The following is a 14,238-nucleotide window of genomic DNA, read 5'->3' as shown; positions in this document are numbered from 1 at the left end:
ACTCCCTGCGGCCTTGCAACAGGCACCTGCAGCAGCCAGGGGGAGCTCTAGGCTCCCCCTAAGTCAGGGGTGGGCAATTATTTTGGGCAGAGAGCCACTTACTGAGTTTTGGCAAGCCATCGAGGGCCACATGACAGGCAGCTGAGGGCACATAAATATTTTCTGAAGTTTTTAGGGGCTCTGCGAGCCAGATAGAATGGACTGGTGGGCCGCATTTTGCCCACCCCTGCCATAGGTGCTAGCTCAGGGGCCAGGAGACAGTTGTCTCCTGCCTGCGCAAGCTCAGCCACCACAGCCTGGGTGGGGACACTGTCTCCCTGGCCAGGCACCAGGGAGCTCCCAGCCCCCACTCTGTGATTGTGGGGCCCAGGCTGAGAGATCCTTATCTTCATCAGCTCCACAGTCCTTATCTCCCAGCATGGTTGGGGAGGCAGGAGGTCCTTATGTCTCAGGGGCAGCTCTGTGATCACGAGGCTAGGAGTTGGGAGATCCTTATCTCCCAGCCTGAGCCCCAGTGATGGGGCCTGGGCTGAGAGATCCTTTTCTCCAAGCATCAGCTGTATGGTTGTGGGGCTGGCACTGATGACTGGGGGACTGGGGCTGAGAGATAAGGATCTCCAAGTCCCATTCCCCTGATCTCTGGCTGGAAGATAAGGGTCTCCTAGCTCTGTCCCAGTGATTGTGGAGTGGAGGCTGGGAGATCCCTGCTGCCAGGGCAGGGGGACATTGTCCCTACCCAGGCTCTGGTGGCAGAGCTTGCCCAGGCAGCAGGCCTCTCCCATGGGCAGGGAGCAATTTCCTGTGCCCCTGCTGCCCAGTTAACTGGGAGGGTCAGGCGTCTACACGTGCACTACTGCACAGTGAGTACTCTTGAGTAAATTTGTTACTTGCATTTGCAGGTAGGAAATTTACTGGCAATTAAAACCAATTACTGCACAGTAAGCATCTGCATATGTAGATGCAGATGCTTACTGTGCAGTAATTAGCTCCATGGCAACAGTAACATGTCTCCTGCAGATGAGCCCACAAAATACTAATTAAACTCAAGGCCTTGTCTTTCTGAGATGAGGTGAAAGGCGATGTTTGTGGATACAGCCCCATTTCAGATGTCTCCACATCTGTTCTGCCAAGGAAGCTCTGGCTCAAATTTCTGTTGGTGGCCTAGTGAATTATCATGATAGCGACAGAATGCTGCCTTGATGCTCCATATATCTATGTTATCTATAGTTGGTATCTCACCATCCCTTCTGAATAATAATGTGTATGGATGGGAGTACATTTTTGCAGGCATCTTAACTTACTTTCACCTAACCAGGGGAGAGCTCAGCATCATCACTCTCAGTCTAATGAGGAACACAGGCATGGCCATGGGAGTGACAGCACAGGCAGGCAGTGAATCTCTCCACCTAAATTGTCATTGCACTGTGCACTGTCTAGACTGCAATCATGGAACAAGATCATCACAGCTCCAAGAAGACGTATCCTCATAAAGTGGTAAGGGATGCTGGTTGTGAGGTACAAGTACAAATTAGAGCTAATGCAGCTTAAGTGTTTTTTGGCCTTCTCTGCTCAACTTCAGAGAGCACGTCCATTTGCATATGTATAAACCTGTATGGAGAGAGTTGCCAATTCCCACTTCTACAGCTTTGGTTTGTGACAGGGTCCTGGTAGATGTTTAGGGCACAGTTAACGTGTTAAATATTTCCAGTTATGGAGGATGCGTCTCCCATGCTGGGCTCCCTGCATCAGCAGTCATTAAATTGGGCTCTGAGAAAAGTTGCATCCGATTCCCAAAACTGTATGTCCTACCATGCACATCAGGCAAGGCAGGATATGCAATTTTGGGGATTGGGCATAAAATTCCTCAGATTCCAACTACATGATCATTTTACGGTCAGTCAGGGACTGCAGAGAGCAATAATCCACAGGCCTACTAGTTGACATCCAACGCCACTTGTCTCAAAGAATTTGATTAGCAAAATAAACAAAGCAAACATGTTAAAACAGAAACAGAGCTAAGTGACTGTACTCAGAAAAGCCTGAACTGCCACTTAACGGACTTATTTTGCAGTAAGACTTGGGGCATCTGTCCAGCCCTCAGCCAATCAACACTTAGGATTTAATTTTAAATGCAACAAATTTAACATGTCCTTAGTTTCACCTTTTCAAAGACATTCCCCTGCCCTGTCCCCTCAAGGCCCAGGAAGTGGAACTATTCTTGTCATGTACAATGGCTCCTGTTGCTTCTCTTCCATACCCAAGAAGAAAACAGAACAGATTGCACGTGTCCAGGGAAAATATCTGGGTGGGGGTGGTTTGGGGGGAGGGGAACTGGAGGAGGTGTTACCAGCTTGTCAGCATGGAGTCTAGTTGAAGCCTGTTTACAGATAACTCCAGAGCTCAGTCTAGGGCGAGTGCAACTGCCGGTCAGTCTTCCTTCTCTGAATTCAGTGGCAGAGGAAAAGGGAATGGATGGCAGTAGTGGTGTTGACTGTGAGAACAGGGACTCCTCAGGGTCACCAGCTGGGGAGTTCACTGCTCACAAAGCATACAGAAGAAGCTGCTCACTGGCATTCAGGATCATGGTGAGAGGGTGTGGCTAAACCCTCTGTGGTCTGTCACACACCCGGTGAGCTCTTTGCTGTGCATGCATCACACAGCCAAGGTGGGTATGGATGCATTCCCTCCCCCCTCCATCCACTGTGATCCTAGAGCTGCCCATGCATGCGTCACAAAATTGGGAGACCTAGATAATCTCTAACTTAGATTACCCAAGGACTCAGCACACAAAACACCAACTCTTAGCTTGAATCTTCACTGACTCTTTCAATTTAGTGATATTACCTAATAACTAGAAAAACAGTAAATGTGATGGGATGGCTATATTTTTAAAAAGGAGGAAGAATGATCCAGACAATTACTAGGGGTGCACCGATTAATATTTTCTTGGCCAATACCAATAGCGAACTATTAACCAGCCGTATTGGCGGATGCTAATGAAACTATTTACAGGAATGAAACCTGCCAACATGGAGAGCAGCCTCTGGCTCTCTGGTTTGTGTGTGGGAAGAGCCTTGGGGGCAAGGCCCCCACAGCAAGGGAGGGAGTGGGGCAGGGGCAGGTACTGCCCAGCCAGGGTGGTGAATGTGACCCCACCAGCAATGGCATGGAGACAGAGGCAGTTTATCGTGGGGCTACGGGGTGTCTTAAAAAATACGCCTCCCCCCAAAGAACTGCTACAGCAGGGAAAATTGTGGCTGGGGCATAGGTCAGATTGCAAGGGGGGGGGACATAGATGGCCCACTTAGCCTCTGATGCCACCTTGCAGCCTGCCTACCTCCCCCCATCCCCAACAGTGGCACCCCTCTACCCCTCCCCTCCCTCTCTTACTGTCAAATGCTGCTTGGGCTCTATTCCCTCCTGGAGCTGGAAGCTATCCATGGAAGCTCAGCCCCTGTCCAGCAATTCAGCAGTGATGGCACCGCTGATTGGAGGGGCAGGGGAGTTTCCATTTGCTTTGTGCCCAGGAAGGAACCCAGCCTAAGCCAGAGCAAAGCTGCCCCTGACAGTATGGAGGGGTGGGGGACAGAAAAAGACAAATGATAAACAGGAGGCTGCTGAGCAGCAGAAGCTGCCTGTCCCCCACCCCATGCAAATTTAGGCTGATGAGCTCCCCCCCCCCCATGCAGTAGCAGGGCCCCTCTGTTTTACCTGTGGTATGCATTAGGGCATTACTGGTGTTACAGTTATTGTCCCTTGCCATTACACACAAAAGTTTGAAATGGTGATCTGGAGATTTCTTAGGGAAACAATTTCAAACTCAGGGAAATGAATTTGATGGCCCAGAAGGCCATTTTCATATGTGTGTTCCATATATATGTTTAGTAGGAAATCCTCAGAGTTGCTTTTGATGCTGCTAAACTATTTCCTTGTCTAGAAACTTTCTCTGTCATGGTGGAAAGTAGTTTTGGTCTTTCTAGTTCACTTGTTTGCTAGGTGAGAAAATTACAAACGACCTGTTTCTCAAAAAACTAAGAAGCTGCAGTCCAGCACAAAAACAATTTGATAAATTGAGAATAAGCTGGGTGAGGTCTGGAAGCCACATTGCCTGGCACATTTAAAAAGCAGACTGTTCCTCATAGGCCTTCAGACTCGGGGTAGTAGAACAGTCCATCTGTGACTGATCTATCATGATTCTGCTGTTCTTTTCTATATAAGAAGTTGAGAGAATAAGTTGAGAGAATTCAGGGGCTCTACTTGCCTATGCTGATCACTGTCACATCAAAATTGCATTGTCCCATTTTGAGTGTTTCTGCCCTGTCAGCTGAAAGACAGACACCAGGAAGCAACAACCTGGACTTTGTGAAGTGTTGTCAAACATAATAAAGACAATAAGGTAAGAACAATGGCTTTTTAAATTTATAAAACACAGTTTAGATGTTACTTAACAGGGCAATAGATAAAGTCTTCCTCAGCAAGCAAAATTAAGTTGATATTACCCATAAGAGTAATTTTTTTTTGGTTTTCCAGGCCCAAGACAGCATTCTGCCCCCACAAAAAGCAGGCACCACAACACAGGCAAGTCAGACATGAGCCAGTGACAACTCACCTCACATACTATCTCAACCTTCCACAGGAATTAGATAGATACCTAATGTCAAATGTTTTCTATCCTTCATATGCTCAATAACCGCCCCCCCAACTCCAATTTTATCAGTTTCAGGCACACAGAACCCATGAACCCTGTCACAATATCTTTACATCACATCTACTTAACCAAGAGACAAGCTCCTTGAGACTAGGACAATGAAGTAGAGGATCTAGATCTGCATTAGTTTTTCATGTGCTCCAGTGCTTTGGCAGTTTGTTTTCACGGCAGTCTACTGTTGAACCGATTCCTTTGTACTGAACTTGATGCCTCCTTTGCGCTTCCCTTAATGGCTTCAAACTGATCCTAGAACAGACACCATGGAAGACACAATTCTGCTTTCCTCTTCTTAAGTTTAGAGTTGCTCAGGAACAGCAGCCTCTCTGGCTCCAGAAAGCCCATGTCTGGTCAGTACATCTGCACAGATTAAGTTGATATTATCAACTGAAAATAAAGGATTCCCTGGAGGCATAAAATACTGAAAAAAAGTGAAAATTCCAAAACACGGAGCTCCCTGTTGATGCAGTAAAAATATGCAGCACATGCAAATGATAGAGAAGGTAGATGGAAATTACAACTTCAATTTGCTCTTCTATTCGTTTCTCTTCCGAGGTGGTGCTGAATTCCGAGGTGCCTTGGGTGGCTTCTAGGATGGTTAGAGTGGAGCAAGTCTTTTTCAGACAGAGAATGTTGCGTCTCCTGATAAAAAAAGGTACTGCTTCCACTACTCCCACAGAGTGGGTGGTACTCTCCTGTAACCTCAGGTATTGCATCTAGGCCAGGGGCGGGCAAAATACGGCTGCGAGCCAGATCCTACCCACGAGGCCATTCTACCCGACATATGGGGCCCCTAAAAAAATGTTGAAAATTAAAAAAATGTATCTGTCCTTGGTTCCTATAAAAAATGACAGGACCCAGGGGCAGTAGGATCCAGGGGAATCCTCGGTGGGCTCTTGCAACAGCAGAGCCCACCTGGCCCTGTCCCCACAACCGGAAACCCCAGGAGGGGCTTCTGGCCTGGGACCATGCGACTGCCCCGGCCCGGGAAGCTCAGTTAAGGGGGAGGGGTGGGGCAGGGAAGGAGCTGGTGCAGAGTGCGGGGAAAAGTGGCCCCTCCCCTGCCCCGTGGCTGGCGCTGCTTGCTGCAACCACTCTCAGACTGCGTGGGCCTGTCCTGAGCAGGCACAAGCAGCCCACACAGACTGTGAGTGGCTGTAGTACAGGGTACTGTCCACGGGGCAGGGGAGGGGTCACTTTTCCCCCACATCCAGCACCAGCTTCTAACCTGGCCCTGTGCCAGCTCTGGGCTCACCTGTCAGGGTTGCGCCACAGCGGCTGCAGCCCCCCCACTTGCCGCACCAGACATCGCTTGCTGCTGCTGCCCATCCGGAGCTTGCACTGCAATAGGCTGTGGTGAGGCTGCCACCACCGCCTCTGGGCTGCCTAGCACGTGAGCTCCAGGTGGGGAGCAGCAGCAAACACTGCCCAGTGCGGCAAGCAGGAGAGCTGCAGCACAGGCCCGACAGGTGAACCCGGAGCCAGCATGAGGCCCAGGCTGGCAGCAGGGGCGGGTTACAAGCTGGTGCTGAGTGAAGGGGAAAAGCAGCCCCTTGCCCGCCCTGTGGCCAGTGCCTCATGCTGCAACTGCTCCCAGCCTATGTGGGGCTGCCTGTGCCTGCTCAGGACAGCCCTGCGTGGGCTGCGAGCGGCTGCAGCAGGGAGTGTGGGCCACGGGGCAGGTGAGGGGCCACTTTTCCCCATGCTCTGCACCAGCTCCTTCCCTGCCAACGAGCAGGGGTCGGGGCTGTGTGCTGCCCCCAGCCTGTACCATGGGCCTGGGGGGGCACTGGGAGTGAGCGTGCACAGGAACACAGGGCTCACACCAGTGTCCCAGCAAGGCCCAGAACAGGGTGGCAGGGGTACAGGGTCCCGTCTGGTGGGGCTCTATGGAACCGAGCCAGTTCCCCCCTCTCCCTGCTGGTGCAGCCCAGCCCAGCTCCACAGACCCCTGCCAGCCTATGCTCTACTCTGAGTTCCACTGGTGCTGGCTGTGGGACACTGGTCCCAACATAGTGACCAGGAGGTGAGGCACCTGTCAAGGGACAGGGCTACCCATGTGGCCCTCAACAGCTTGCCGAAACTGGGTAAGCAGCCCTCTGCCCAAAATAATTGCCTGCCCCTGCTGTACACGAATGCCAGGAGCATGGGGAACAAACAGGAGGAACTGGCCCTCCTGCTTTCCAGCAGGAACTACAATATCATAGAGATAAGAGAGACCTGGTGGATCTCTACCCACAACTGGACTGTAGCTATAAAGGGCTACATCCTGCATAGTAGGGATTGCATAGGAGAAAAGGGTGAAGGTGCAGCTCTACATGTAAAGAAGTACACCTCATTGGGAGCAGACATTGGTACTAAGGAAGGGAGACTTGAGACTCTCTGGGTCAAGATATTGCGGGGGGGAATGACACACGGGAAAAGGGACCTAACTGTAGAAATATATTAGACCTCTAAATCAAGACAAGGAGCTAGATCTGGAATTCTCCAGAGAACCAGAAGAGGCTGCAAGAGCACAGGATATGGTCGTCACGGGTGACTTTACCCGAACATCTCGGAAGAACACTCAGCCAGATCTGACTGGTCACACAGATTCCTGACTTGTATTGACAAGCTCTACCCATCTCAGGAAGTATACAAACCAACCAGGGGAAATGCCCTCCTAGATTTAGTTTTGGCCAAAGGGGGACAATTTGGTGAGTGATCTGATAATAGAGGGTAACCTAGGTGACAGAGACCACAAAACTATCATTTTCACTGTCCATTGTAGGGTGGGGAAATCTGTCAGAAAGGTACAAATTCTTGACTTGAAAAAAGCTGACTGAAATAAGCTAAGGGCTTTAGTGAGAAATGCACTACGGGATTACGGACCCCAGGGAAAGCGTGGATGAACAGTGATCCTCAAGGGCACAATCCTCAGTGCACAGATGTTGTCCGTACCTGTACACAAAAAGGTGGCACAGGGGCTGGGAGGGCATCTTGGTTCAATAGAGAAGTCACAGATCTTCTGAAAAAGAAAAGGGAAACTTATCAACAGTGGAAGCTAAGAATAGGCCCCAAGAAAAACTACATAAGATTGGCCCACACCTGTAGTAGGCAGATTAGAAAAGCTAAGGTGGTGATTGAATTCAGGTTAGTGACTGAAATCAAGGACAATAAGAAGTCCTTCTATCGGTATATAGGTAACAGGAGGAAAACCAATGGAAATGTGGGACCACTGCTCAATGCATCTGGATATCACTGACACCAAGGAGAAAACTGAACATCTGAATGAGTACTTTGCATCTGTATTCCACTAGTCTAAGAGTGATAGCCTGCCAAACACAAATACAACACAAAATAGTCGCAGCAGGAATGCTCACCTACTAACAGTCAATGGACAGCTGGTAAAAGAACAGCTAGAGAGGCTAGATATCTATGAGTCAGCAGGACCAAATGAACTCCATCCAAGAGCGCTGAACAAACTAGCCAAAGTCATCGCAGGACTGCTGGCAAACCTCTTTGAGAATTCGTGGTGTTCAAGAGGGTCCCAGAAAACTGGAAGAGGGCCAAGGTTGTGTCCAACTTCAAGAAGGGGGAGAGAGAGGATGCAAGGAATTACAGGCCAATCAGCCTGACCTCAATCCTAGGAAAAATCCTTGAAAAATTTCTCAAGGAGTCCATATGTGATAAGCTAATAGAAGGCAAAATTCTGAATGACAGCTAGCATGGTTTTGTCACTGGTAGGTCAAGTCTGATTAACCTAATCTCCTTCTACAATCAGGTTACTCACCACCTGGATAAGGGAGGTGAGGTCAATGTTATTTACTTGGACTTTAGGAAGGCTTTTGACTTGGTGTCCCATGAGGCTCTTAAAGTACAACTAGGGGACTATGGGCTCAACAATTCAACAGTCAGATGGGTGGGAAACTGGCTGTGGGTTTGGACCCAGAGAGCAATTATATTTATATAATTATATTTGGATAGATGTGTATCCAAATATATATATTATATTTGGATAGATCAAGAGGTCGATCTCTATCGACCTCTTGGAAGGTAGCCAGCGGGGTCCCCCACGGTTCGGTACTTGGACCAGTACTTTTCAACATCTACATCAATGGTCTGGATGTGGGGGTGAAAAGCACACTGACAAAGTTTGCCAATGGCACTAAGCTCTGGGAAAGTGCAGCCACGCATCAGGATAGGCTGACAATCCAGGTGGACCTAGACAGATTAGATGGGTGGACCAGAACCAGATGCTGTTCAATACTGAGAAGTGTAAAGTGCTCTACTTGGGGAAGAAAAAATCCACAACAAACTTATAGGCTCAGTGGTACTATGCTAGCTACGACCACTTCCAAAGGGACCTGGGGGTCATAATTGACCATAAAATGAGTATGAGCCACCAGTCTGATGCTACAGTTAGTAGAGCAAATAACACACGGGCATGCATCAACCGATGCATCTCAAGCAAACCTAAGGAAGTTATTCTCTCACTCTATTCAGTGCTGGTGAAGCCACAGCTGGAGTATGCATCTAGTTCTGGGTGCCACATTTCAAGGATGTGAAGAAGCTTGAGAGAGTCCAGAGAAGAGTCACTTGTATCATAAGAGGCCTGAAGAGCAAGCCGTATGAGCAAAAGGCTGACAGATATGGGACTGTTCAGCCTAGAAAAGAGAAGACTTTGGGGGGATTTGGTGGCAGCTTACAAATATCAGGGGAGAGCATCAGGGGCTAGGTGAACAACTATTCACCAAAGCAGCCCAGGGGAAAACTAAGAGCATTGGTCTTAAACTCCTAGAAGGTTTTAGACTGGATATAAGGAAAAACTTCTTCACGTTTTGTGTGACCAGACTCTAGAACAGACTCCCAGTGGGGGTGGTGCAGGCACCTACCCTGGAGATCTTCAAAAAGAGACTGAACATACACCTTGCTAGGGTTATTTGACCACAGCAGGGAGGCTGGACCTGATTATCTCACAAAGTCCCTTCAGGCCCAAAACGTTTGTGAATCTGTGAAAAAAAACAAAAACACACACCTGCTGCCATTGTGCATGTTGAAAGTGTTCTTAATCCTTACTAACTGCTCAAAAACTTAAGTAATGAACAAGTAAAGTTGCCTAAAGCAGAGGTTGCTGGACCAGAAATCCGGAAGTGACTGACATACTGCAGACCAGTAGTCAACCCTCTTTTTATACTGTCTTTTTTATACTTCCGGTCTGCAGTATGCTTGTCTGTGATCATTTCCGGTCCATGGTTTGCCAGTCTGCAGTCTAAAAAGGTTGGGAACCACTGGTACTTCATGCTTTTCCGACTGAACTTAAATGTCTGAAGATTAGGGCATGAAGAGTTAAGGTAAGCAAATTTTAATCCATGAAACCCAAGAAACGTAAGTCAAGGCACAAATTATTGCTACAATGCTACTTTAAATCAGCCCCTTACAGCTGGCAATAGCTAGTGGGGATGACTCAGGAAAGATTGTACCACTGTTAGCATATGAAAAGCATCATTTTTACCATTATACTCCATAAATCTGAATGACAGCATTTAGTTGGATGCCCTCAGCTGCAATCACTGCTGTAGGTGCCACTGTTTTGAGTGGTAGAAAGATTTTTGGAGCTGGTTTGGCAGTTGTCAGTGTATTAAGTTTTCTTAAAGAATCAAACATCGCTCCTGTATGCAATGAGTTCTGCCAACTGTGTCAGCAGACGTGCATAAGGGTGTTCTGGCCATGGGGACTGCAATAAACTAGCAGCATACATGATAGTGCTGTCCCTGGTTTATGTGAAGTGGTAAACGAAGGCAATACCTCAGAAGGCTGAAGTGATGTGATATTCTGCAAACCTAAAGTAGCTTACATGGAGTAGACTCAGAAAACAAACAGGAAGCTTCTATTTGCTCAACATGCCCTAAAACCCAAGTTCTGCCCTAGAAAAGAGAAGATATTAGACTCTAACGGTACTCATGTGCTCTAGACCAGTGGTTCTCAACCTTTTTTGTACCAAGACCCATTTGTAAACATTGATGGCCAGTCCCAACCCAGTGCCCCTCACTCCTGATCTCCCCAGCCCCCCAGAGTGTGGGGATGGGTGTGTGGGGTGGGGGAAGGAGACGTGGGGGGGAGGGGAAGCAGCCCTTTGCAGACTGGAACTCTGACAGTCACAGTGTCCCACATTTTTCTCCTTTAAAGGAGAATCCATCTTTAACAGTTTGTTGATCCATTTTTAAAGCTTGTTTGTGACCCCCTTTCATATATTCTTACGACCCACTTTGGGTCGCTACCCACAGGTTGAGAAACACTGCTCTAGATCTTGTATAAAGGTCAATGCTAATGCTCTGTCAGTGACATGTAGCCATTTCTCAAAGGGACAGAGTTCAGATTGCATTGTGGGGGCCATTTGTACTTTTATAGAGCATTCCCCGCTTTTCAGACATTTAAGTTCAGCTAAACTTAAATGTTCTAGATGAGGATAAGGCAACAATCAGCAATAATAAATCTGCAATAGTAAAGTTTTGGAGCAGTGAACTTTCCTTTAAACAACACAAAAAACTTGTTATTGCTTCATTTCACAGGACAGCTGTCCAACTCCATGGCAACCACCCAAGGAACAGAATTTACTCACTGCCTGTTGTCTTCTTACTTCCTACTGCTCTGCCTGCCCACACAGGCCAGTCCTTCCTCTGCACAGAGGGAGGTATCAGTATAAGTTTCACAAGCTGAGAAGCTGGACAGAGGATGCAGCAACAGAGTAGGAACTGAAAGTCATACATAAGGGATACATCTTGAAGGAAAAATAGAAAAGTAGAAGGTAGAGAGACTTGAGAGGGCCTTTATGTCTCCTACTGCACACCTCTTACATCTTCCTTTCCTCCTCATGTTGCCCTGCACTGCACTGGCCTCCCTCCTTCCCAAGTCTGATATCTCTGCCACACTGCTGGGGGCAGCAAAAAGAATTGGAACTCTTCACTTCCTTTAAAGCTTTGGGAACCAAAACTCACCCACAACTACCAGGCATAATGGATGAAACATCAAAAACACCCTATAACATCATAGAGGTAAAGCAGAGAGAAGAATTTACTGTCAATGTTCTGCTACTGCAAGGACAGAAAGTAGTCTGTTAAAACACACTTGTGAGATCCAAGGAATAGGACCATGTCCTCTACTAACAGAAGGCCCTCCCACAATCCATACCAATGCCACTGTGAACTAAAATTCCTTCCTGATCCCAAACGTGATCAGCCTGGCCCAGAAACAAGATCAGGAACATCTTGATTTTCTTGGAAGTCCCAACAGGAGTATCAGCACACCCCAGTCAAAATCCCCAGTCCTGGCTGTGGCCAACACCAAATGCCTCTGAGGAAGCACAAAATCCTGTAGCAATAAATTCCTCTCTAGCTCTATGGGGCTACCAGAGCAGCTCAGAAACATGCGATAACCAAACACCCTACATTCTGAACTATAAACTAAACTGAAAAACAACTTCAGGCATCACATACCCAAACTGGAGCGCCAGGACTCCCTATTTTACCACCCTATACCCTGCACAAATTTATCCCAGCAACTTTAATCTTTTATAACTAAGCCAGTTATGGAGCTCTGCTTCAATCGCCTGCTTCTGAGCATGGTCCTCTCCAAATACTAACTGCTCTAGGCCATAGAGTGGGGTGGGCAAAATGCAGCCTGCCAGGCCATTCTATCTGGCCCACAGGGCCTCTAAAAAAATTGGAAAATTAATATTTATCTGCCCCTGGCTGCCTGTCATGTGGCCCTCAATGGCTTGACAAAAGTCAGTAAATGGCCCTCCACCCAAAATAATTGTGCACCCCCTGCCATAGAGCTCTCTGCATGGTCTCTGACTGATGTGTGTGTCAGGCTTTCTTGGCTTCCAACTCTTGCTCTTCAAAGCATACTCCAGGCATTTCTGCTCTTAAATCATCCTTGACCACTGTTTTTCCAACTTCTACATGAAAACTTACAATCATCAACAGGTTATAAAAAAACCTAACCTCCCTCTAAACACACATAGTTGTTCAAAACTTGTTATTCAAAACTTGTTATTGAACTGGATTTTCAAACTTCAAATATTAATCGTAGATATGACCTTAAGGATAAAATTTTGTTTTGTGAAACTGCATTGACTACCTGTAAAATAAGTTTAGAGAAAGGCTGTTTTCACTACTAATATACACAAAACTTGGTAGCAGCAGCAATATGTAACAGTATGATACGTATCCCTTAGTGCTTCTGCAACTTAGAACACAGGCAACCCTGCTTAGTGCCCTTAACTGGTTCCAGAAAAACTAAGCGTTAAGCAGAACCACGCTAAGCAAAACCCATTTCCCCATAGAAATTAATGTACATAGAGATTAATTGGTTACTGCCCAACCCAATGCCGCCTCTCCTCACTCCCCCGCCCACCTGCCGGGACTCCAGCCCCATGTTCCAGCCACCCCGCTCTGGGCCCACGCCAGTCCTGGCGCTGGGCACTGGCACAGGTCCCACACTCATGCCTGGCCCCCCTTGCTGCTTCTCATTGCTGCCACCTCTCCCCACTCCCCTTGCCTGCCCGCCAGCCTCTCCAGTCCCACTTGCCAGCCCAGGCACTGGCCTCTGCCGCCAGGCACCAATGCCGGCCCCGCATTCCTGCCACCCCACTCTGGGCATAGGCCCCTGACAGCCCTGGCCCCGGTGTGGGCCCTGCGCTACTCACCTCTGTCACCGCCACTTCTCCCCACCCCCGCATCCACTCCAGCCCAGCCACTGGTGCTCCTGCCACCCTGCTCTGCGTGTGGGTTTCCACTGGCCCTGGCACAAGTCCCACACACCAGCATAGGCCCCATGCTCTGGGCACTGGATTGGGCCCCGCACTCCTCCCCTCTTTTGCAGCCGCTTATCTTCACCCCCACACTCATTCCGGCATCATGTGTCAGCCCGGGCCCGTGCTTCTGCCGTCCCACCCTGGGCCCTCATGCCTCTCCACCCACTCACTCACCTCCCACTTGCTGCCGACGCTACTGCTTCTCCCTACCCGCCTGTCTGCTGAAACTAATTCCACTGAGTGCTATAGCGAAACTGGCTGAGCGTTCAGTGGAATCGGGTATCAATTCTAAATGAGTACTATACTGAAATAGTGCTAACTGAAACCACGTTAAGGGGGAGTTGCCTGTACTGAGGCCTGGAAAACTAATGGAACTAAAGGTGTGAATATACATGGGACACAGTAGTAACAAGTTGCAGTTTCAAACACTAGGAGCTTGAGAGCCTTGGTATTAGATTTGAAGATGATCCAGACCCAAGGCTTACCTCACAGGTCACTTTCGAAGCTTCTTTATGAAGCAAACTTCATCCCGATTTCTGATCCCATACCTAAGAGAGAAAGGGCAGGGGAGAAATTTTAATAGTCTCCACCCCTGCATTTTGTATTACTACATTTTCCCTCTCCCCCACCTTTTCCTCTCTCTCTCTCTCTCGCTTGCGCGCACTCTCCCCCCTCCACTTGCATGTGCTCTCCACCCCCTCTGCTCTCACGCTGTTCCCTTCGTGTGCCCTCATGG

General features: G+C 48.4%; 2 protein-coding genes across 16 annotated transcripts in view; one reads left to right on the top strand and one right to left on the bottom strand.

The window, feature by feature from the left end:
* Positions 1-4,244, top strand: part of RHBDF1 (rhomboid 5 homolog 1) — a 207,345-nt gene extending 203,101 nt beyond the window's left edge. For both annotated transcript variants that reach the window (XM_090024290.1, XM_090024288.1), the window contains one exon: positions 1,316-4,244. In XM_090024290.1, the coding sequence (XP_089880416.1) occupies positions 1,316-1,347 (32 nt within the window). In that variant the 3' untranslated portion in view covers positions 1,348-4,244. The remainder of the gene's footprint in view (positions 1-1,315) is intronic.
* The window catches only part of SNRNP25 (small nuclear ribonucleoprotein U11/U12 subunit 25), a 69,685-nt gene that overhangs the window by 50,582 nt on the left and 4,865 nt on the right, over positions 1-14,238 (bottom strand). For 7 of the 14 annotated variants that reach the window (XR_016438734.1, XR_016438735.1, XR_016438736.1 and 4 more), the window contains exon 5: positions 13,988-14,050. Coding sequence is in view for 6 of the 14 variants with exons in the window: in XM_090024295.1 (XP_089880421.1) it covers positions 13,996-14,050 (55 nt within the window). In the remaining 8 variants the exon portion in view is untranslated. Of the gene's footprint in view, positions 1-4,397; positions 7,713-11,306; positions 11,466-13,987; positions 14,051-14,238 lie in introns of those variants that run through there. The other 7 variants (XR_016438738.1, XR_016438737.1, XR_016438732.1 and 4 more) reach the window with 7 other exon arrangements.

The sequence above is a fragment of the Crocodylus siamensis genome, chromosome 12 (assembly GCF_052110815.1).
Source record: "Crocodylus siamensis isolate JL-2025a chromosome 12, ASM5211081v1, whole genome shotgun sequence".
NCBI lineage: Eukaryota > Metazoa > Chordata > Crocodylia > Crocodylidae > Crocodylus > Crocodylus siamensis.
Note: the sequence above shows the minus strand (reverse complement) of the source record. Positions and strands in the feature narration are given on the sequence as shown.